Source organism: Zingiber officinale, chromosome 3B (genome assembly GCF_018446385.1).
Source record: "Zingiber officinale cultivar Zhangliang chromosome 3B, Zo_v1.1, whole genome shotgun sequence".
NCBI classification, from domain to species: domain Eukaryota; kingdom Viridiplantae; phylum Streptophyta; class Magnoliopsida; order Zingiberales; family Zingiberaceae; genus Zingiber; species Zingiber officinale.
This window is the reverse complement of record NC_055991.1, coordinates 121947173-121970146: the sequence shown is the minus strand read 5'-3', so window position 1 is coordinate 121970146 and position 22974 is coordinate 121947173. Positions and strand designations below refer to the sequence as shown.

The 22974-nt window shown below is 36.7% G+C and overlaps 3 protein-coding genes across 10 annotated transcripts; 1 reads left to right on the top strand and 2 right to left on the bottom strand.

Annotated features, from left to right (window-relative positions):
- Positions 1–822: 822 nt before the first annotated feature.
- Positions 823–7592, bottom strand: LOC121967522 (eukaryotic translation initiation factor 5A-2-like). Of its 2 annotated transcripts, none has more exons than XM_042517812.1 (6): positions 7433–7592; positions 7153–7293; positions 2095–2217; positions 1965–2021; positions 1813–1887; positions 823–1146 (listed from the first exon to the last, which is right to left on the bottom strand). In XM_042517812.1, the coding sequence occupies exons 2-6, from the start codon at positions 7273–7275 to the stop codon at positions 1045–1047; spliced, it is 480 nt and encodes a 159-aa protein (XP_042373746.1). In that variant the 5' UTR covers positions 7276–7293; positions 7433–7592; the 3' UTR covers positions 823–1044. The 2 variants fall into 2 exon arrangements, with proteins under 2 accessions (XP_042373746.1, XP_042373747.1); XM_042517813.1 differs by having other exon boundaries at positions 7153–7298; positions 7433–7587.
- Positions 7593–7826: 234 nt separating this feature from the next.
- On the top strand, positions 7827–11037 carry LOC121967521 (cell division topological specificity factor homolog, chloroplastic-like). Its single transcript, XM_042517811.1, has 2 exons — positions 7827–8156; positions 10257–11037. The coding sequence occupies exons 1-2, from the start codon at positions 8061–8063 to the stop codon at positions 10878–10880; spliced, it is 720 nt and encodes a 239-aa protein (XP_042373745.1). The 5' UTR covers positions 7827–8060; the 3' UTR covers positions 10881–11037.
- Positions 11038–11789: 752 nt separating this feature from the next.
- Positions 11790–20166, bottom strand: LOC121967520. Of its 7 annotated transcripts, none has more exons than XM_042517809.1 (10): positions 19921–20166; positions 19544–19631; positions 19048–19228; positions 17918–18948; positions 15546–17294; positions 14241–15383; positions 13675–13779; positions 13484–13573; positions 12880–12990; positions 11790–12794 (listed from the first exon to the last, which is right to left on the bottom strand). In XM_042517809.1, the coding sequence occupies exons 2-10, from the start codon at positions 19616–19618 to the stop codon at positions 12273–12275; spliced, it is 5007 nt and encodes a 1668-aa protein (XP_042373743.1). In that variant the 5' UTR covers positions 19619–19631; positions 19921–20166; the 3' UTR covers positions 11790–12272. The 7 variants fall into 7 exon arrangements, with proteins under 7 accessions (XP_042373743.1, XP_042373744.1, XP_042373737.1 ...); XM_042517810.1 differs by having other exon boundaries at positions 19055–19228; XM_042517803.1 differs by having other exon boundaries at positions 17918–19228.
- Between the last annotated feature and the right edge of the window lie 2808 nt (positions 20167–22974).

Sequence of the window (22974 nt, the reverse complement as noted above, 5' to 3'; positions counted from 1 at the left end):
AGATTATTAAAAAAATATTAAAAAGATAAGGATATAATTATTTTTATAATTTTTTTTACATTTGACCAAAGGTCAAAGGAAGTTAAATATTATTTTTAAAATATAGGGGAGTAAAATGCTATTTGATAGAAAAATAGAGAGGATTAAAGATATTTTTTTTTGCTGTTTCTTTATTGCCAAAAGCCTGCTCTACAGGCCACTATTACCCAACTAAATTTGCCAAGGTATATTATGCTCATGCAGTCCTGTCCAGATGGCTTTGCTCTCTTATTGATCCCTTGGCACGTAAGTAATAAATGTCTGCCTTTAAGCATCCAATGAGCAATGCCCTCTGTTGATTTGCAATCCTTGAAATTATTAGAGAAGCAATCCTACGACGTTAGCCAGCCAATTCCGGCCAAAAGTCAGATATTTTTGGCATCACCAAATTGGCGTCAGATACATTCCTTGACCAATATGACAGTCATCTCCACAAGACCACAACTGTGAAAATACAGTCCTGGATCTAAATACTATCTGCTGGATTTATAGTCTTTAATACTTTCAAACTCTTGATATTTGGTCAATAATCTTCTGGATTTAAATATAAATTTATAATCCACGCATGCATTTATCCACAACTACACTCATAGTTCCACAGTGTTACGGGTAGCGTCTAAAACCTTTCCCGAAGCCCCTTCACCAAACTATAGACGATATTGTCATTGTCTCACTAACAATATTCGCCAGAAGGATAATAAATATTTGTAGGTTGAACCGCAATCCAGCGTGATTAATGCAATCGCTGGAGCAATTCTCTGTTTTCCGGTTACAAAGCATCCATAACAATGTGAAATTATAACATGTTAAAGCGTTTACAACTATTAAAAAACAGCAAAGCGATTTTAAAATATAGTGGAACATGATATGAAAAGGTTCTTATGCTTTAACCATACAATCACGGAGTCACCCCAAATAACACGTTATCGTCCAGAGATAAGTCTGATAAGCTGACCCAGTTAGGTCCTGTAAGGCCAGAGGAGAATAGATAGAGATGCAGATTAATTACTTGGGCCCGATATCCTTGAGTGCACAAATCTGCTCTTCGCCCATTGCAGACATGACGGTGACCACCAGGTCTTTCCCCTCTGCAAAACCATCTTTGATCTGTGCCAACAAAAAAAAAAAAAGGCTCGGAAATCAAATTTTCTATTAAGATAACTTTTTTATTGTGGTTTGTACAAGTTATCAAGGCATCCAAATGAATAAGAAATAAGAATGATAAAGGCCGATGTAGCAAAGAGAACAAATAATGAATCATAGAACGTGGAACCATTTCATTATCTTCATCTAAAGAAAAACTATGCTAGAATGACTGATCTTTACATCAGTTGATGAAAGTGCCCAATGCCACAAAATGCATGTTGGGTTTTTGAAACAATTCAAATCATTTGGATAATAATAAGTTTTTGATCTGTTTTACTGAAAAGGTCCATGGTTCGAGTCCAAATCCTGATATAAGAAACCGAACGACATATTAGCATATCTAATCCTATTAACAAATATATTTCTCCTTCCAAAGCCTACTCCAAATAATTTTAAACTAACATGTCTTAATGATGATGTAACATTCCAATAACGAGTTGAAGTTTTTCACTATAAATAAATGTGAAACCAAAGTTTAATTCTAAACACTTATGAATAGAACATCAAAACCTTCATGAATTAGATGTTAATGGATAGGGAAAAAACAAAAGTTAATCAGTGGGGGAAAGTAAAATGGGAGCTCAAGCAATTCATAAAGAAAACAGAAGACATATATCTGGCACTAACCTGTGCAAGCAGAGTTTCATCAGTTGGGAGTCTTAGGTCATCCTTTGTGCTACCATTTTCAGTCAATAGACTCACCTATATGAGTATTAAGGTGAGAGAGAGACTAAGAAGGATCAAACAAAAATATATAATTTAATAAAATCAGATCATACAAATCCATCCTCCGATATATCAATAAGCTGATAGTCAGTACGAGTTACATGGGGAACCTGGACATCTCTGAAAAATTAGCATGATTGAAGCAAACAAATGTTCTGCCATGGAAACTGAAGCATCACTTACATCACAGTTATGAGATGATGGCACAATATCTTCAAGCTTCTTAGCATTGAAAATATCAATGGCAACGAAGTGGCATTTTGCATGACCATGTTTTCCAGTTTTGGAGGTTGAAACCTCTACAACCTATTACAAAAATTCCAAAGCCTCTTGGTTAATAACCAATTAAGAAAGAAAAAAAAAGAAAGATGAGTAACACCTGATGACCATAACCATGAACTTTTACTGCATTTGCTAAGACAAACATACAACTAAAGCTGTGATTAATGTAACAGAATCCTTAGTCTAATTCTCAATTTCATAGCATAGTTATAAAACCAGATCAGACCAGTCAACTGGAAAACACAGGAATGAGTCACTCACAAAATCAGTTTCCATCACAGATCAGAGATGTAAAGAAACCGAAAAAAAAAATTGGTTCAACCATCCGTTTTTTGAAAATGAAAAACTGGCCAAGTCTTTTTAAACCACTCTGGTTTATCATACATGTAAAAATGAGAGAAATACCTTTTTACAATACTACAACACGAAAAAGGAATCTATGGCCTTCCATAAATTATAACTCAAACAAATTCATATGTGCTAAGATTGCTGCAAAAACTCAAACAGATACTATTTTCTTAAACTAGTAGTTGTTGCGGTTTGTCATGCTAAACATGTGCCAGAATACTCATGAGTATAACAATACTTCATCATTTCTTCTTCTCTTTTTGTAGGCATCATCAATCTTAGTATGCTTGCTAATATGGTCTAAGAAGGTCATTAGATGGATACCAACTATATGTCTTTGTCCCATGAAAGAAAAGAAAGGATCAATACCACTTTATCATGAGGTAACAGAAATGCTTGCACTTGTCATTTCCACTAGCACCAACTGTCACCACTATGCCCCACTTGTTGCTTATACTCATATTCAGATTGGGAAGTATGAAAAATGACTAAACTTCTGAGCCATTTGGTATACCATCACTATAACCTTCAAATTCATAGTAGACAGTTTCACCAAGAGCTCATCTATGCTGCTGTTTGAAGTTGATACTTGTTTAGCATTAGATTCCTCTTTTTATTGCATAACGAATTTCTTAAGGGACTTTAGAGACACGAAAATATCTAAATATCCACCAATAAGATGTTGCCTGAGATGTGTGCTGCCATTGTCACATGACTCACGTCCAATCATATCAGAATGTCAATACTGCCAATGAAATCAATTCTCTAGTCAAGCTACATGTCTCCATGATGGATAATAAGATAGTTTTTGTGTCATTTGTCTAGCTATGTATTATTAAAAGAGAGAGAAAAATTTTAACCCAGTAAAACCTCAAGTAAACATTCTCCCTTTTTTAAAATTGATAAACTGTCATGACAAATAAAAAATAGAATAAAGTATAAGCATTGCATAAAGCTCCCCTATTTAAATGCATCGTAAAGCTCTACTTACTAATTCAAAATTCTCTCCATTTTTGACATTATAAAAAGAAGAAACACAAATTATCAAGTATAAACAAAATATCATGATACAAATTAAGTATTATCATCTCTTATTAACAATATAACACATATGCAAGACAAATATAACAAGACATCAATTATAAGAAGCATAGAGTACCACAAACACCTAATTGTATTTATAAACTACAAAAATATTGTATATTTATTCACTAAGTAAAAATATTAATTAGTTGGTTTAAACGAAATATAAGGAGATCTGATTTTTAACAACTTATAAATTCCAATCTTAAGGAGCAATCAATGTTCACAAGTTGTAGGCAAATTCAAGATGGCATATAGTGGCAAAATAGGTAATAGGAAAAAAAATAAAAGCAATAGATGCAACTGACATGAACAAAAAAACCTACAGGAAAACAATATTATGAGGGGATATGAAGTATCAAGCATACTGTACAAAAACACCAGTGAAAATACATTGGAAGATAATTAAATTCATTATTATTTTGATATTGGAAAAAATACTATCTACAACTAGAATTCTTTCTGTGTTGAGGAGCTATGAGATGCTGTGAAAAAGCAAAATATATTTTTTACTATCTGGATTTTAATACCATTTTGACAACTACAATATGTAGACAACAGGAGCGGCTGAAACCTTTGTGAGTTGATAAACCAATGAAAAAACATTTAGAAATTTGAGAGAGAGAGAGAGAGAGAGAGTCCCATTTATTACAAGAGAATCCATTCTAGGTTGAAGAGATATAACCAGTTATGAAGAAAACAAAATAGCTTATCTGCTTGGTGAACAAAGCAATTTGTTGATGATCTTCAGTATGTGAAATTTTTAAAGAGTTAAAATTGAAATATGGGTGTCGATATTAACAGTATAAGCAAAAAGGGTGTGTTAGTTAAGGCACAATGCTAGGTATTGATATTTTCTTAAGTTTTGGAAGAAACAAAATGGCACTAAGAGGGCCATCAGATCATAATTATTTAAGGCGTGAGATGACCAAAAATGCATAGGTGCTATGGGGCCTAAGGCGCATGACGCAAGGTGAGGTGCATGCCTTACGAAAGTAAGGCGCTTTGGGTATAATTTTTGCAATTTAAACATATATAAGGAATTTCTGCCAAAATATTTCACTAACAAACTATAATCCATAAAATATTAAATAATAATATAAATATAAAATTCACTAGCAAATAAATACGTTATGCACATAATTCAAATTGAAAATTTTTTTCAAATATCTAAATCATCAAAATCTTCATCATCTTTCTCAATCATATCATCATCATCATCATCATCATCATGATCGAATGTTTCAGATTGGTATAGCTGAATCTTCATTGGTTTCCTCAAGATCAATTTCTTCCTTCTGTCACAAGGCACACACTTAAGGCACATAGGCACAAGAGATTCGCCTAGCTGCGCCTAGGCACAGCCAAGCGAATGCCTTTAATAACTATGCATCAGATTATATTGAAAAATTAATTATCATGCAAATCGGTGTATGACAAGATGCCAGCTCTTCTCATCCTGGAGAGGAACAGATTTTCTAGGTTGCCACGGATGTCTGATTATTATGACTATGCTTTTATATTCCATTTTGCTGACCCCACCTAGTGGGGGCCTGGTTGTTGTTGTTTTATATTCCATTTTAATTCTTGTTTAGTAAGGAAACATAACCTCTTGTTAAGGTTGATTGGTTGCACTTTGCTAAAGTTGATTGGCAAACTACTTATCCTAAAATTTCAAGCCACTATAAGGGACTAATTTATATGTTTACATTTAAAATGCTCCTCCCATTTTGTGTATGCGCAAAAATAATTCATTTGATTGGCCCAAACTAAATGAACTGATGATAAATTTTATTTTTATACAAGTATAATGTGAACCATATATCATGGTAATGTTAATTGGCTAACCACTTATCTCAAAGGCTCAAGCTATTAGAAAACGGACCAATGCATATATTTAGATTCTTAATGTTCACCATCATGTGTGAGTGGGTATAGTTCACTTAATTGTTCCAAGCTCAAACACCTGAATTGATGAGATTTTTTTATTTGATTTGAACCTGGACCTCTTTGTCTAATACTATTGTAAAGGTGATAGCTAGCAGTTACCTAAAAAAAGTTAAGTTGTTAATAAAAGAACCCTTTAGCATATTTATATTCTTAATATTCGCCTTAATGTGTAGGTGGGTATATATGAATTGATGAGATAATTTTCTTTTCTAACACAAGTTTTGAACCTTGCATCTTCAACATTGATGCCATGGTAAGGTGGATTATGCTGAAAGGAGTAAAATGTAAGATAGAGAAGAACAAACTTCTCTTCTAGTCTCACAACTCCAAAAAAGGTTCTTAAAATGCACTTGGATAGTAATAAGCCCACCATCTAAGGGTCTTGGATTTTCAGGTTTAATTGCGCTTTAATATGATAGAAGATATTGAGTTTAATCCTGCCTGTGCAAAAAAAAAAAAAAAAAAAAACATCAATTGTGCTGCTTTAGGGCCAAAGTGATATGTACTGCTTTGGGGCCATACTGAAGAATACTCACCCACACATGAAGGAGTATTAAGAATATAAATATATAAATTGATCCATAGTTTATGATCCCAAGAGAGCTTTTGGGAAGAGTGGTAAACCATTCAACTTTAACACTCTAATGTGATAGTTAATAAATATCTTAAACGTTTTACATGCTAAAAAAAAAAATTCAAAATTTAATCTTTTTCTAAATTTTTTTATACAACAAGTTAGCAACCTCTTTTTTGCATTCATTACTACAACTATTGGCTCTTTGAGATAAGTAAAAGGAACATTTTCACAATTAATAAAGCACTCTAATTATTTCTTCTGTATCAAATGAAGATGTATGTAAATGATTTTGCCTTTTTTTTTCTTATCAATTTCCTATCCCAACATATAGAGCTTTCAGTCTTTCATATGCCACTGACTCTCACCAAGTTTCGACAAGTCTCATTGCTAGAGGATATTTGTCATGGATAATACTTTATATATTTGTTGTCATTGGTGGCTTGATCTTTCAAACATTACCTCCTCAATAAATTTGAGTGCAACTTCCCTAACCAACAGCATTCCTACAACCAATTGCCATAAGCAGCGTAACTTACAAAGTGGTATAGAAATCTTTGACAGCATGGCACACAATCTTCGCATGGAATTTGGACTTCATGATAACCTAGTTTCAACAAGTCTTAGATTGCATGCAGACATTCATTCTATGAGAGATGTGGCTTTGTGGATGGTAGCTGCATGCTCATGGCAACCCAAGCTTCAACAATCTTGAGTAAGCCTCGAGTCAAGATTTACTGCCATCTATCTCGTCTAGACTACCACCCCATGGAGTCATGATTCTTGCATAAATTAGCAGGAGCATGCGTGACTCTTCAGAAATTTTGTTGTGTTTGTCTCATTTTTCTAGCCTCTAGCCCCACATCAAACCGAACAAATAGCAAACAATAAAAGTTGCAGCAACAGCTCTCTAATCCAATATCCCAACCGTCACAAAGTAGTAATTTTTCATTAAAAAAATTGATCGAAGGAAGAAAAAAATATAAGATTGACTCGAGCCTAACCTTGCATGCACGCCCCTTAATGACGATATACCCATTCTTACGGATAGTTCCAGCCTGCTGAGGGTAAGTCTTGGAAGCCCCTGCGTCTGCCTTCGACTCAAAGTGGTGCTCCTCGTCCGACATGCTGCCCGATACCAATATCTGATCTCCACCGCACGAAAACAAACGAACCCAACAGATCGAGTGACAGATACCAGATACAAAACCTTAGATCCAGCAATTAACAAATCGAAAAAACAGGAAGAAAATCGAAATCGCAGCGATCATGCTTTCTTTCTACCTGTTGCAGTAACGGAGAGGCGTAGAGGCGGAAGCGGTGGTGGCGGAGGACGGCGATGCAGCGGAAATCAGTTAAATAGTCTCACGTCCGCACGGATTTCAGCTGCAGCATAGGGTTTCCCTAATCCTTGCATCGCGTCCGGGACGGATCCAGACGTCCGATGCCCGTCCTTATTAAATGGACGGACGATTGGAGACGCGACCGGACTCACTCGGCTCATCATTCCGCGTACGTCTCGAAACAGCACACAGGGTTTTCGTCCAATGCGTAGCTTTTAGTGGATGGGGATTTGACCTACGGGATACGTGGCAGCGGTGCCAATGTAGTTGAAGGAAAGCCACAAATTCTGTCGCCGTCGAAAATATCTCGTCCCTGGTTCAACATTCGTTTCCCCACGAGAGGACTGAATTGAGCATAGTACGGCACAACTATTTTCTTCCTGTTTTTCAGAAGGAAAAAAATTTAATCGATCAAAAAGGGAGAGAAAAAAAGACGGTTAATAGAAGATCTAGTGTTTACTAGGGCACCGGGGGGAAGTCATCGTTGATCAGGTTCCCGCTGCGCCGGACAAAATACGGCGCCTCCATTCCCCACCGGCGACACCGAGCCGTTGCATAACAAGGCAAGAATGATGGCCATTTCTGGAGACGTCAGTATGTTTTTTGGGGCCTTGCCTTCGCATCCCAACCACAGGCCCGTCATGCCTACCTTCCTTTGTTCCAAGGTTGGATGGACTATTTTCCCCTTTTCTCCGCTTCCGTTGTTTTAGTTTTACTTGTTGAAATGCTAGTGAAATAGGTAAATTTCACCCTTTTGAGTATGTAGGATTTGTTCCTTCTGGTTCTGGCGGCACTGTCAGTCAGATTGAGTTGGTTGGATCTGAGCTCGCAATTGTTTTGCCCTTTTAGATCCTTTTGTTGAGGATATGTCGATTATTTAGGTTCTTTCCTGGAGTATTGTGGTCGAATCCTGAGTGGTGAGAGCTAGATTTAAGCTATTGCAAACTTTTTAAGACTAAACCTTTATTTTTCTTCCTAATTTCTTAGGTGCGGATTTTGTGATTTTTCATCCATACAAGTGTAATCTCCTGAAGACATTTCTTATGCAGAGTTCAATGGCTAGAAAATTTCAATGTATTATGCTTCTTTATTATTGTCAAGTAGCATTTTATCTTCTCATGTACGTTATATGAGGGTTTGCCGTTGGCAAATAATTAGAAAACTTAATAGAAGTCAGTAGTGCACTTTTGCAATCCCATTTTGATTCCTAAGTTGGACTAAAGGAGCCACTGCTATTGTACTACTTGAGTTGGTTGAGTCGGTGTGCTGGTCGAGTTGAGAAATCAAGAAGTTCTTAAGTTGTGACTATTGAGTCAGTGAAACTTTTCCTTCCACCTGCCACCTACAAATGAGATCCTCAATATGGGTGACTGGTTGCTACTTCCTTTCTCAACGTCTCCACGGGACTCCGCACACCTAACTTGATGGCTCGACTTCCTTTCCCGACTTCCTCCTCCATGCTGAAACCAAAACCTACCTTACTCCTCAGCGTTGAAATTAACACCTTAGCTTCCTCCTCTTCTAGTGTCAGTTCACATGTCATGACTCTTTCTCCAACACTAGTCTATTTACACTTTCTCATCTCCTACTCTTCTTCATTGTTCTAGGACACTGGCATTTTCTTTCCTCTCCTTTCTTTGTCACTGACATTGGCACCCCTTTCTTCTCCATTGATACACTTTAGGTACCGCTATTGGCTCCCACTTCTCTAATTCTGCTTCCTCCTATATTGACTTCTGCTTGTCCTCCTTTTACACACCTCCAACACTCCTACTCTTCTTCCTCCCTGTTCCTTCAACACACCTCTGACACTCTCTCGAGCCGACCTGGGACTAAAACATTGGCTCTCAACGTATCAAGTATCCTACTTTAATCTCACTTGATTGTCTTAACTGGAGTTGAATAGTGGCTAAATTTGAAGTGATTAATGAGCTTATACTAGGGAAAACATATATCTACTAAATCTTGATTTCTTTGCAAATCATGTTCTTGATTTATCTAGAGAACCGCTTCACAATTAACAATTTCTTAGTGGGACAAGATCCATTTAGCTAATCCCAAAAATTGCCAAGAACAGAAAAATAGGAAATTGGTTTGCTTTGGCTAGTGATTAGTGAATTCTAAGACTGATCTTTATGTATCTTTATTATTGGAACAGAACTTCTTTCCAGTTCCATTCCCATTTTTTCTAAACGAACTATTCTCAGTCATCACGGATGCAGTTTCATTCTTGGTAACTACACGTATTTCACTTTGTATATGCCAAAACTATGTAAAATTAGAATCTAGGAAGTTAATTAAGATTAGTGTGGCAATTTGTTTGCATTTGCTATTTTTGACATGGCTTGAAATACCATTCCTGTTAATTAGTGGTTTTTTCAATCATGGTGAATAGAAAGATAAAGGGAAGGGAGGGAAGAGAAAGGGAGTCAGAGGAGAGGGTAGTGGAGAATAATCCATCCCATGTTACGTCCTGATGATTTAAATTGGAGCACTGTGATTACACATGGCCGTCATCTCTTTTGTGTCTAGTAGCTTCTGGATTATGAATATTAGTAGCGGCATGAAGCTCTCTACTTGCAGGTTAATTCATTTGATCTTTTTCTATTTTGAAACTCTATGGTAATCAGTAGGATTTATGATCTTTATGAGTGCAATCTTGGGGAGAGGGATTGAAATTTGGCAAAGAAAATGAATAATCTGCATACAAAGATTGAAACTTCTGCCCATTCTCCTCTATAATTGAGAATCGCTCTCTGATGTAGGCACGGCTTGATCATTTCCGAAGTGGAGCTAGTGATCTCAAGGTTGCACCCAATTTGCTGCAGATGAAACTGCCAGATATGAATTCCACGAACTGGAACCATGTGTGCTTTGGGACGGGAGAAAACAAGCTTACACCAACAGTAAACCAAGATGCTGAAGTATTTCTTCTTAATGTTGTTAACATGAGCTTCTTTGACCGACTTAGTCTAACCTGGAGGATGCTATTTCCAACCAAAGTACGAAATAATTCCAATGCAAAAACTGCAAAGCAGAGGCTTAAGATGATACTATTCTCTGATAGGTGTGATATCAGCGATGAGGCAAAGCAAAAGATAATTAACAATATTATTGAGGCACTTTCCGAATTTGTTGAGATTGATTCCCTGGATAAGGTTCAACTCAATGTTTCCACAGATACAGATCTTGGTACGCTCTATTCAGTAACCATTCCGGTCCGACGTGTGCGGCCAGAGTACCAAGATTCTGAGGAGGATTACATTGGAAACATATCAAACATGGAGTATAAAGACACTGGCGAAAGATCAGGCAATATAGATGTAAAATTTGATTTCTTCCTGCCAAGTGACCAGTCGAAGAGGGTGAAGTGGGTATCTGACAAATAAGTTTGTTGGGCAAGCAAGAATAATATCCTTTTTCTGCTGTCACTTGGATCCTCAAAATTCTGTAAATATTAGGATTTAGAATGTTGCTTGCAGGATCTTGTTGAAATTGTGTGCAGTTAGCAGATACAATTTGAATGTCGGTTAGTTTAAACGTTGAGTTGCGTAGTGTACTTGCTTTGGCAAAAGAACCGTAATTTTGCGCTGGTTCGATCAATCTTAGGCCGTGTGCTTAAACCTGGACCAAAGAGATCCAGATACAACCAGAAACAAAAATGACTTTATTAGTTCAAAGGAGGATCTAATATATATCCACTCACTAAGGAATTTAATCCATCATAAAGTGAAAGAGAATGAGGTTTGGTTCAATCACTTACAATGGCAGCCTAACTAATTAGATGTGCTACAGGTGAAATTGCAAACACTTAAATTGTTTTGAGGTACATCTCAAACTCCATTATTAGTGATTAGAAGCGCAATAAAATCTCTTAATGAGTTCATGATCACTACGACATAATGTTAGAAGTATACTTAAAGAAATCACCTTATTGTATAACTATGGGATCCATTTTGGAGTTGTATGAACATCTACATCAAATATTCTATTCAAATATTTTATCTTACATTTTAGATAAGATAGTTAATTTTTTTTTACATCAATTACCCTATCCATTCCTTAAATTATATATTTATAAACATTACTTCTTTAAATTTAAAGAATAGATTATATTCCACAAATATTATAGAAGAGAGGAAAGAAATACGAAAACTAATATATGATATATTGAAAAATGAATATCAAAATTTAATAAAGTAATTTTTTTATTTTAAATTATGTATTTTAAATAGAAAAACATATAGATGCTCCAAGCACTCTCCTGAGAAACAATTGTGAAATAGGATTCAGTTGTATAATCCTAATGCGTCAACAATTAAGGACTTCATGATCACATGTGACATGTTGTTTCCAATGGACTCTTACACAAACTGTATACATGGAAATGGTAGGCCTAAGTAACTATTGGATTTCCCGATCAGAGTTGAAATCCCATTTGCTGTAACTCAATCAAAAGTTGAGCCATTTTAATTTGGCATGGAGCAGCCTCTTTCTACCCAACATCATCTATCATCCAATGTAATCCTGTTGGTAAATATTGCATCTGTAATATACATCTGTGATTAAGCATTTAGTCATCGAGTAAACATGAAACATCGAAGTGGATCTGTGATATACATGCTCTTTTCTGAGTAGAGCCGAAACTAAAATTTAAAGGCCTGATTAGCATTTTGTGGTGGGAGAATAATCTAGCTCAGAAGTGATGGCATCCTAAAATCCAATAATTTATTGGACTGTTTTGGTTATGTAATTGGATGTCAGCCCTGGCCGGTGACTCACTATTGGCTCTGACTCTCCGCAGAAAAGAATTCTTCAGCTCTGTCCAAGAAAGAGATTGGAAATCTCCAATGTAACATAAAAGTGGATGCAACTTCTACTTTTGATAGATTGTGTTTTGAGATCCACTCATCGAAAGTCCTTGTTCCTCTATAATCCCTTTGAACTTTTGATTTATTGATTTTGGAGTTGCTGCTTGGAAGACTTCTTCCTGGCAAAGTTTGTGAGATTTTACGGGTAGATCTGTGCTGAGTCTCACCCTGAGACCTCTTAGAATCAGAACCCATCTGATTACTATCGATTACGCCATTTGTCATTGAAACATTTGGCTGCAATGAGTCGTGCTGGACAGAAAGTAATCTCTGCTTGCAAGATTTCAGCAAAGAAAGCAACATGTCGATACTCAGCTCTTGTAGCACAATATCTCTATTCTGATCACAACCATAACAAGCAGCCACAAGAGTACCAGCCAATATGGGAGTCAGGTCCGGGTCACTGAAGAAGACGAAGGGTAGATCACAGATCTGTTTTGATTTGGCTAGTGAAGTTAGAGTTGCTTTGAAGAAACATATAGAACCTTCAAGGGCAACGGTCTAGAAGAGTGCCTACCTTATGCAATATAGTTGGACTTTTTCCCCACCGAAGAACTGCTTGATTCTCGCAATGAAACAAAGAAAAGTAACCAAGAAGCAACAAGGATTCCAAGAGAAGTAGACCGACCTAAAAGAGAACAAAATCCAAAATTAGAACACCAAAAAATACTTACATATGAAGCGTTTAGAGCATTCATGTCACAGAACATTCTTCTCACGCATTAGGCACTAATGCAGATAAGTGAAAAAGCAGTTCACTATTTGATATACCACTAATCTCAAGTCCTAGTACATTGGCTATCACATCCATCCATGGATCAACACCAAAGACATCAGGACACTTTGGTCAAGGAAGAGAGTAATATGCCAAAGAAAATTTAATTCAGAAATGAACCTACACAAGAATATTGGTAAGCTCAACAAAATTGAATTCAAACAACAGTTTGTAAAAGAGTTTGTAGAAGTGTGACTTGACACAAAAATATATTATGTGGTATTAGAGAAAATGAGGAGCAATTTAGGTTGAATCTGTAAACTTCCTTTTTCATGTGTTGTTGTCACAGTTTCATTAGGCGGAGAAGATACCATGCTTAGTCGGGTGAGAAAAAGCTATGACACACCTGATCATTTGCTGCTTTCCACTTGTTTGTGCAATGGGTCAAAAGAAAACTCATCAAGTGGAAGAATTCTACTTTTAGATCTGATCTAGCCTGTACAAATTTCAACATAAAGGGCCAGTTGACATCAAAAGTACGCAACTAATCATGCCATTTAGGGGACATGAAAACAAAGTTGGTATAGAACAACTTACCAGCATGCTCTGCAGAGTAGAAATATTTAAGTTCGCCATATTGTTCAAAACTTTCAATACACCAGTGGCTGCTTCTTCAAAGTTTGATGGAAGGATGTATGAACCCTACAAACAAATAAATAGTATCACAGTATGAAGTCTGTAATTTTTTAATGGATCTTTTCCTAATCGCCCCAGGGAGTTGGATGATCAGTTATTCTGGAAGCTAACTATTTTATTTGTGAATGTATTTTTTTTCGATTGAAAATCAAATTAACAGTAACATGGCATTCAAACCTAGGATCCACATATCAGCAATCGCAAGGCTTTACCAGCTAGGTTATTCAACAAATGCAGAAACATAATGGATGTTTCTTAAATAGCAACAAGAAAAAAGAAGGATATTAGCATCGCCTAGCAGACATATGTTTGCTTATATGCCATTTTTTGCTTCAAAGGTAAAAATGTGATCTGCAGAAACAGTGGTATTTCACATATAAGGAAAAAAACAAAGAGTTTTCTTCCTAATCACCATGCAATTGACGTGCAATTGCATGGTGAACATACTATTAGTTTTGTAATATCACCTGATCCAAAGATATTTTGTTGTTTGCCTGCAGTAGCACTGCTGTTAGAAGTGATGGAAGACAAACGAGGCCAGTCTCAGAAATAGCAGAAAGAAGAAACATTAGAGGCTGTTTCAGAGTGAGCTTCTTAGTGCTAGCATGCCCGTCAGTTCCTTTTCTCAATGCAGAACCATCAACAAAGTTCTCATCTTTATTCATGGATGACAAATTTTCATCTTTGACTAAAAGATTTTGGAATTCATCTGATAAAACATTATCTCGTCTTTGCAATACAAATTCAACATTTTGTGTATAACATGAAGAGGAACCCTTTCCAGGTTCCACACCCAACTGCCTGGCTTCTGGTGTATAGGATAACAATTTTCCAGTTGGAACTAAATTCAGTACCTCAGATACCTGAGCAGATCCATCTCTATGTAGTTCAATAGATTGATTGGAAGATGGAAAATTTTTGCTATCTCCAGTATTGTTAATAGTAACAGAGGACTCTCCTGCAACCATAGTTTCAGAGTCTTTTAACCTGTGGAGCTCACAGATTTCGGATGTCTTGGGTGCACATGATTGCCAGTCAATGACTGAGGATGTTCCAGGACTTGATGTTAATACAGATAGAAGGGCCAAACTTAAGAGAAGTGAAGATGGAAATGGAGATCCTTCCACCTGTGGTCTATCATAGAGGGCAAACAGATCACGAAGACGATGAATAACTTGGTAAGCTACTAAAAGCTCCATTAGACCATCCTGCATTTGGAGTAGGTGATCATCAAAATGTATGTGGCCTATAATCATGGTAAAGATCCATAAAAACCCATCCATGATTTCAGTGAGCAATTCCAAATTTTCATTGGATGCTTTGCTTGGTGGAAGGTTTGTGCTTCCGGAACTAGAAGATGCAGCAGCTTTGATATAATTCTCAAGTGATGCAGACAACATCGGAATTATGGGAGGCATGAGATTTTGTGCAAGGGAATAACTCCTATTTGCTGGAAGTGACAGCAACACTCGCAGTAGTCGTACAAGGTGCAATGTCACATGACATGCTTCTGGCTTTGAAGTGTGGGAAGCTGGTAATGCAGAAGATATGAAGTCAAGCAAACCAGCTAGACGGGCTGCATGCAGTTCAGTTTCCTTTCCCTCAACAAACTGTTTGACATAGGAAAACAAGGATAACGACAACATGAGCCTCCTAATAGTAATGCATAAGGAAAATGTTATCTTAAATTATCAATAGTTTGAGACAGAATACACTTTTTTATAATAAGAAAACATGACCCACTTGAGAAATCAAACAAACATGAAACAAACCTTTATCACATCACTAACAGTCAGTCCTATGCTAGCAGCCCCTTCCTTTCTAGCCTGGCGAAGTTTTTGAAGGTCCTGAATCCACCTTCCAATTTTCGCTCTTACAGCAGCCATTGATGTTCTATTACTAATTCCAGTATTTTCATAGTTAACAGGATGCTCAACAAAATCATGCTTAAGTGCCATAAGTCTCTGGCGCACTTTTTTAATTCTTCGCTTCAAAGAGTGCTGCTGTGTGGCATTTACTAGCTTGTCAACAGAATCTGAACTGAGTGTTCCTGCATTATCATCACTACTGGTCACCATCAATCTACTTAGACCCTCTTTATTCAAACGACGCTGTAAAGGAGAAGATTGCTCTCTAAAGTCCATTGAAGCTTTCTCACGTATTTGCTCAAGGTAATACTTCCGACGTTGTTCACTTTCGCGAAGTCTTTCAGCCAACTTTTGGGCTAAGAGTTCTGCCTCTTCTTGTCTAGCTCTGACTCTAATTTCCTTTCTTCGAAGCTGCTCAACAGCCTTGGCCTCTCTAGCTGCGCTTGATGCCTTGCGTTCCTCCTCCCTCCTAACTTGAGCTTCTTCCTTTTTCCGCTGTGTCTCAGCAAGACGCTGCAACTTTTCAGCTTCAAGGAGTTTCCGGCGTTCCAATACAGCTTCTTCTCTTGCTATGTCTTCCTTTTGTTTTATTTTTATTACCTGCAGTTTTTCAGCTCGCCTCATTTCTGAGTCATGAAGCTTCTGACGCAGAATCAACTTTTTATTTTGTTCATTGAGTGAAGTAATAAAGCGAACCTCATTAACCTTGCTGCTCTCATCACCAGCTTTCCTTACAACTTTTGCCAGATGGACCCCATGGAGAAATTCACTACGCTGATGACGTGCAGACATAACTTCACGCAATTTTGAGTTCCGAACTGCTTGCCACTCAGTGACACGGTTTAATTTCTCTGATGTTCGCTGCAGCTTCTGCACACGTTCACTTTCTAGCTGATTCCTTATTCTCATTGCTCTCACGTGCCTTTCTTCAGCTTCCCTTCTCAAATCCATGGCACTCTTTTTCTTTTTCTCAGGAGACATAAGTTTGGCATGTAACACTCGGGCACGGTCCATAACTTTTCTTCCCATGCCGGGTGAGTATGAGATTTTGGGATAACTATGCACTGGAGTTTTGAGGATATCTTCCCAATTTCGCCTTTCTTTCCAAGCATCCATGGACTTCCATTGAGCTCCATTGTGCTTCAGCTTGTCCTTATCTTTGCCAAGGTCAGAAGTATGCTTTTGGACAATACACACAGCCCTAGAAGACTTTTCTATCATATTTTCAGCAAATTCCTTATCCTTCTTAGGTGTCTGCTTTTGTACTTCTGAATTTTGTCCTGAAGGTTCTCTTTTGGATTTTCCAGATACAGAAAAAGGCAGGCTCCTTAGTGGCAAATGGCCACTTTGTTCAGGTCGTCCTTTTCCTAGTTTATTTATGTCTTCATTCTGCTTAGTTAGATCATTGTTCGTCCTGCTATCTTTTAAGAAAACATTCTGCCTTTTGCTGTTTACACTCTGATCTCTAGCATCAGATACTTCATCTACTACAGAGGAACAGCAAGCAAACTCCTGATTTGAGTTGATAACACCAAAGTTTTTTGCATCTTTAGTTGTATCTTTAGCAGCTCTTTCAAGTTGAATTTTCCTAAAGGCTTCCAAAGAAGAAGATAAAATTTCTGCCCTCTGAGAGGAAGTTGTCATCCTCCGAACCTGCATATTTCCATGAACTATCATGTTATATTGTTAATTCATAAGTAACTCATACTAGACAGGAACAGAGTAATTCATCATTCATGAAATGACTACCAATAATAACATTCAAATTTGGCCATTCATATTCCATATTTCAACATGATAAACAATGTAGCATATTTTTTTGTGTGATAGTCAATAAGGGTGGTGTCAAAAAAGTCTACATGTAACAACGAATATACCAAAGGTACGCTTCAAGTTAGCTTAAGTAACTATATGATGATTTTTTAAATATAAGAACAGATATCCATTAGTTGCAATATAGCTCTTAAGAACCTTTCTCAAGCAAAAGCATAGTTTGCACATGATAGAGTTAGTGCTGCCAAATTTTAATGAGAAAAAAAGAGAGAAATTCTAACTCAGCTAAAACTCTCAAAATTTTCCAAGAGCTACTTCCTATAAAATGATCTAAGAGACTTCAGTAAAACTCAATTTAAAACCCAATTCTTAAGTTGCATGTTGTGTAATAAACTAGACAATCATTTGTTATTTGATATGGAATATCTAATAATACGAAGTATGAATGAGAAGAATATTTGGATGATCTCTGATCAGTCACAGAAAGGAGTAATTGTGCCTACCTCCCACGATAGTGCATGAGGTCGGCGATTATCGGCCTTTATTATAATTGGATATCCATCTTTTGATGATTGGGAAGGGATCTTGGTGCTCTCAAAATGTTTCACTCTACATTTCAATGCTTTGAAATCAGATGTAGCTTCTTCTAGAACAAGAGCAGCCTCATCCATCTGTTCCATATCACACTCCAATTCACAGAGTAGGTAAAGTTCATCGACTGCTCTATTGAGATTTTCAAAAAGAAAGCACCAAAGCCTTTGCCTGAATCTTTCTTTACTCTCCCCTGCTTGACCATCAGTAAGATCAACCCCAACTGTCAAGCCATCATGGAGCTCACACTGAATTTCAGCAGCAGCTGTAGCTGGAACACGTATAACAGCAGTTTCAGTGTCACTCGTCAAGTGTGTAATTCCATCTCCTAGATCAAAGATTGTGGCAGTATCAAAATTGGCATTTGGATTTTTGGAGGTGTCCAAGACCATATTTGTGGACTGAAGATGAGGTTTTCTGGTTATCATTTGAACAACTCCATGAACAGGTGATGCAGGAAAATCTCCTATTTTCATATCACTAGAAACCAAGTCAGATGCTGTGTTTGCAGCATTATCAATGATTACACTCAGACTAGGAAGAGCTGCATTCTTATTGACAATCCCTACTTCCCTCTCTTCAGGAGAAATTTCCTTGACCTCTTTCCAAGTAAATTCAACATGTTCACCACTGATGCCCATTGCTAAATTTTGTGAAGAAAGTTGTTCGTGTGAAGATGGCAAAGTAACACTTTTCTGATTATTAGTATTGCAGGAGGACACATGTAATGTTGATTCATTCACCTTTTCTAAATTTGCATCTTCCTGCATGTTACAAGGAAAAGCACTACTACCAGCCTTGGTACTAGAAACACTTGTACTCTCACAATCAACTTGAAATTCCAAAGTAATGTCCTCAAGGTCACCCCACTTAATTTTCTGAAAATTTGCAGCTGTTTCCTTTGTGGGCACTTCTTCAGTTGCTTTGGTGATCACTTCTGAATCTGTAACTTTAACCTTCAAACGTTCAGTCTCTTGAATAACAGAAAGTTCACTAAAAAATTCATTATCATTATGATTTTTTGCTATGCGTGTAACATCACCAGTAACCTCATCCTTTGACACAACATAATCAAGTCCATATATAGAATGTGAGAACTGTTGTTTGATGCCACAGTTTCCAGTCTTATCATGGATGGATAAATGATCAGGAGGTGTGAATGTGTGGACTAAAGAACTTCCAACAGCTTTCTGGCCAGCAAGCTTTCTGCTTGTTCTATGTTTCTGTAAGAGGAAAAAAAAATCAACTCTATAATGTTGTCACCGATAATAAAGAACTAATGCACTCATCTGAAAGTTCACAAGCCTGCAAACAAGCGAAGGATGCTCATCCCTAACATATCTTAAACTTAAACCATGTGAGGATTTCTCTTGCATTTATGTCCAAACATTGCAGTGAGATACACAGATAAAATTGATTCCACGAACTATTATTTCTCCAAATTATTCTTCAGTCCCTTTTTTGGAGAAGCCAAAAACAAGCTTCGGCGGAAGAGGAGAGCAATTACAAAATGCTGAATAAAAGGATCTACAACATACCTTCTTCACTTCTAACCATCCAGAATCCTTGTCATCAACTGCTTTGTTGGTCTCCATCATCCAACAACCGTTCATCCGTCACGCTGTACTGGTTTCAGTAAAAAGCAAGTAAATTACACGAAGCGCTCATCTCGATCATTGACACCCAAGAACACGACAACAAACGAAACCAAAATCCCTCAAAGATCCTCGAATTCACGCCCGTAGAACTTAAAATCTCCATAAACCCTAATTTTATCAACCGCGAGTCCAACAGAAAAACACATTCGCATCCAAAGCCATTCGCCGATCAAATTTCGAAACCGTGAACGGCAAAAGACGGACAATCAAACAAGAAGCCAAAAGCAGGGATTTTGCTATTTCACAGGAAAGCATACCACCTCCGCCACCCATCATCTATTCAGTTGCGTCCACCCACTCCGAGTGGGCAGCGCTACTCTCCTACTCCACGGAGACGGTCAAAGATTGAACTTTTTTGTCGATGTCAGATTGGTAGGGTTTGAGGATGACAGCACGCTTGGCAGGCAGCAGCAGCAGACCCGACGATCGCGTCTCCGAATTCAGCGACGGCGGATAGCTGCGTTTATTAAGCAGCAATCTTGCAGCGAGAGAGCACGGATCGGATGATAAGGTCTTTCGGAGCTTTTTCTGAAAACTGCTGCAAGTTAGATCCACGCCGTTCAAAATGCAGAATCGAGTCACCAAATGATCCCCGATGCATCTCAAACGTGAGCGCCACTGCGCCTCTACGACTGCATTAGTTTATTATAAAACAATATATTAAACAATAAATATTTAAAACAAAAAAAAATTAATCAGAACTCTGAGAGTGGTTAGTTCGTGACTTCCAGCGATGACTCAACCTCTTGGACGGTTAAGTGGGGGAGCTTTGAAGTAGGTTTTGGAATTTTTAATTTAAGGTACCTAATTTTTATAATATCAAAATCAGGCAGTTATACCCCCGTTTACAACTCTCAACGAAAAAATCTCAAAGTCGAACATAGATATATTAAAAAGATTTTATAAGTATATTAATTTTGATTTAAACTTTTCTAGGTCTATAACCCAGTTTTGGACAATGAATCGACGCTCTTAGATATGAATTTGAATGATGAAAGTAGTAACTTTCTAAAATTTATCATAATAAGATTTAGAATAATAATATTCACTAATTAATACCATCAATAAATTTCTAAGATTGATTGGTTCAAAAAAATGTCAAAGTTTTTGAAATGTGTAAACCCATCAATTAATTTTGAACAAAATTGATGGATGAACCTAGAAAATTCTGGATCACTTTAAATCAAGATTAATATATTCTTAGAAGTCAAGATTAATATACTCTTAGAAATCAATGTATCTATGTCCTCAAATTTAAATTCAATAAGTAAATTAAAAATAATTAATTTTTAAACTGACAAAGACTTGATAAAATTTGTCATTAGTTAATTAAAGGTTGACAATGATATTTACTAAATAATACCATCAATATATTCTTAGAATTTAGTTTGAAAAATATTAAATTTTTTAATTTTTAATTAGTTTTGTCTAAAATTGATTAATAGATCTAGAGAATACTGAATCATTTTAAATTAAATCAGTGTATTCTTGTAAACTTTCTTAATGTATCTATATCTTCTAATCTAAATTCTATAATATAAATTAAGGATAGTAAATTTTTGAATAGGTAAATAAAAAATTTAAATATGTAAAACAAAAAGGAATGCAACGAGAATGTGATATGTATTTTTAAAATTATAAAAATTGAATACATGAAATGAAATGGATAATAGTCAAACTTCCTCGCGTTGTTCAATAAAATACCATTGTTTTAAATACTTATGTAATCTATAATGAACATGAAGGCATAAAAGTTATAATCGATTATGAGAGTAAATATAACTATTAAGATTTTATTTGGGGTATTCTAAATCATAATTTATCAATTAATTATTATGTTTAAGAGGTATCCTAAGGTAAATCGTTTATGGTTTGTATTATTTATTTTGATAAATAAAAATGTATTATTTGAGTATATTTTATTTATGTATTTGAATGGTCTTAAACTCATTTACTGAATGCCCACAATATTATTTATAGTATGAAAGAACTTGTGATTAGATCACAACTAGTGAGAGTCTCTACATGTATAATTATGAAAGTATTAAAACATTCCCTACTCAATGAATTGATATATTCGAACATCATCAATTCTATAAAACTAGCACAGGTTCTACTCCTTAGTCTAATCAAGCAGTTATTACTCACCAATTGGAGACATTAAGATGCCAAGAGTTAAACATGGATATTGTTAGGTCCCTTGACGGCCGGCTTGAGGGAGGTGAATTGCCTAAAAAACAACACATTTCTCATTTTTTCAACTCAAATTAAAAGCAACAATACTAATAACTTAGATTAACTACTAAAAAGATGAGGTTCATAATTTACTTGGTTACAACCTAGGTGGTTGTTAATCCAAAGACAATGAAAGCACAAAAAAATTTCATTCGTGTAGGTGGAGAAGCCTCTTACAATCGTTGAACGCTCAGATAGTTGCTAAGAAAAGATTATAAGAGTTGTTCCAGATTTTCTAGGTCCAGGGGTCTTTTTATAGCCCCTGGAAAATCTTATCCGTGGCTTGAGGGCGCCTTCCATAAAGCTGGAAGACGCCTCCAGCAAGGTGCCAATGGATAAAAGTTTATCCACAGCTAACGGCAAAATCTACCTGGTTGAAGGCGCCTTCCATAGGGTTGGAAGACACCTTCGTACTGTTCATCGAAGGCGCCTTCCAGCCATGGATGGCGCCTTCCACAACGAAGGTGCGGAGGCGCCTCGGAGGCGCTTTCAACTCCCTTTGAAGGCGCCTCCAGCAGCATTTCCAGCTTCCTCTTTGCTCTTTTGTTACTCTGATCGCCTGGGTGATCGCGACCATCCGGGATAGGGCTCACCTGAATTCATTTCCCGGTCTTCTCTTCAAGCAGGCTTCCGCTCAGGCTTCTCATCCCTCAGAATGTCGCGCACGTCCTTCTAGTCCACCGGTGTACTCTTCCGCAGCATTTCATTCCTTGGATGCACCGAGTCTGTTAGCTCCCTTCCCGTGTCATCCTTCATGCTAGCTGCGTCTTTTGCTCGACTACTTGTGTTCCTAAGCTCCTACACACTTAGACACAAGGATCAAACATAACAAGACCTAACTTAACCTGGTTGATCACATCAAAACTACCATAGGATTTCAACAATCTCTCCCTTTTTGATGTGCATCAACCCAGATTCAGGTTAGGGTAAAAACAATGCAATAAAAGTATTGTAAAGAAATTAACATTTTAGGAACATTAAGTATATTCAGGTTAGGGTAAAAACACTGCAATAAAAGTATTGTAAAGAAATTAATATTTTAGGAACATTAAGTATAATGTTGCAAAATTCAAAAT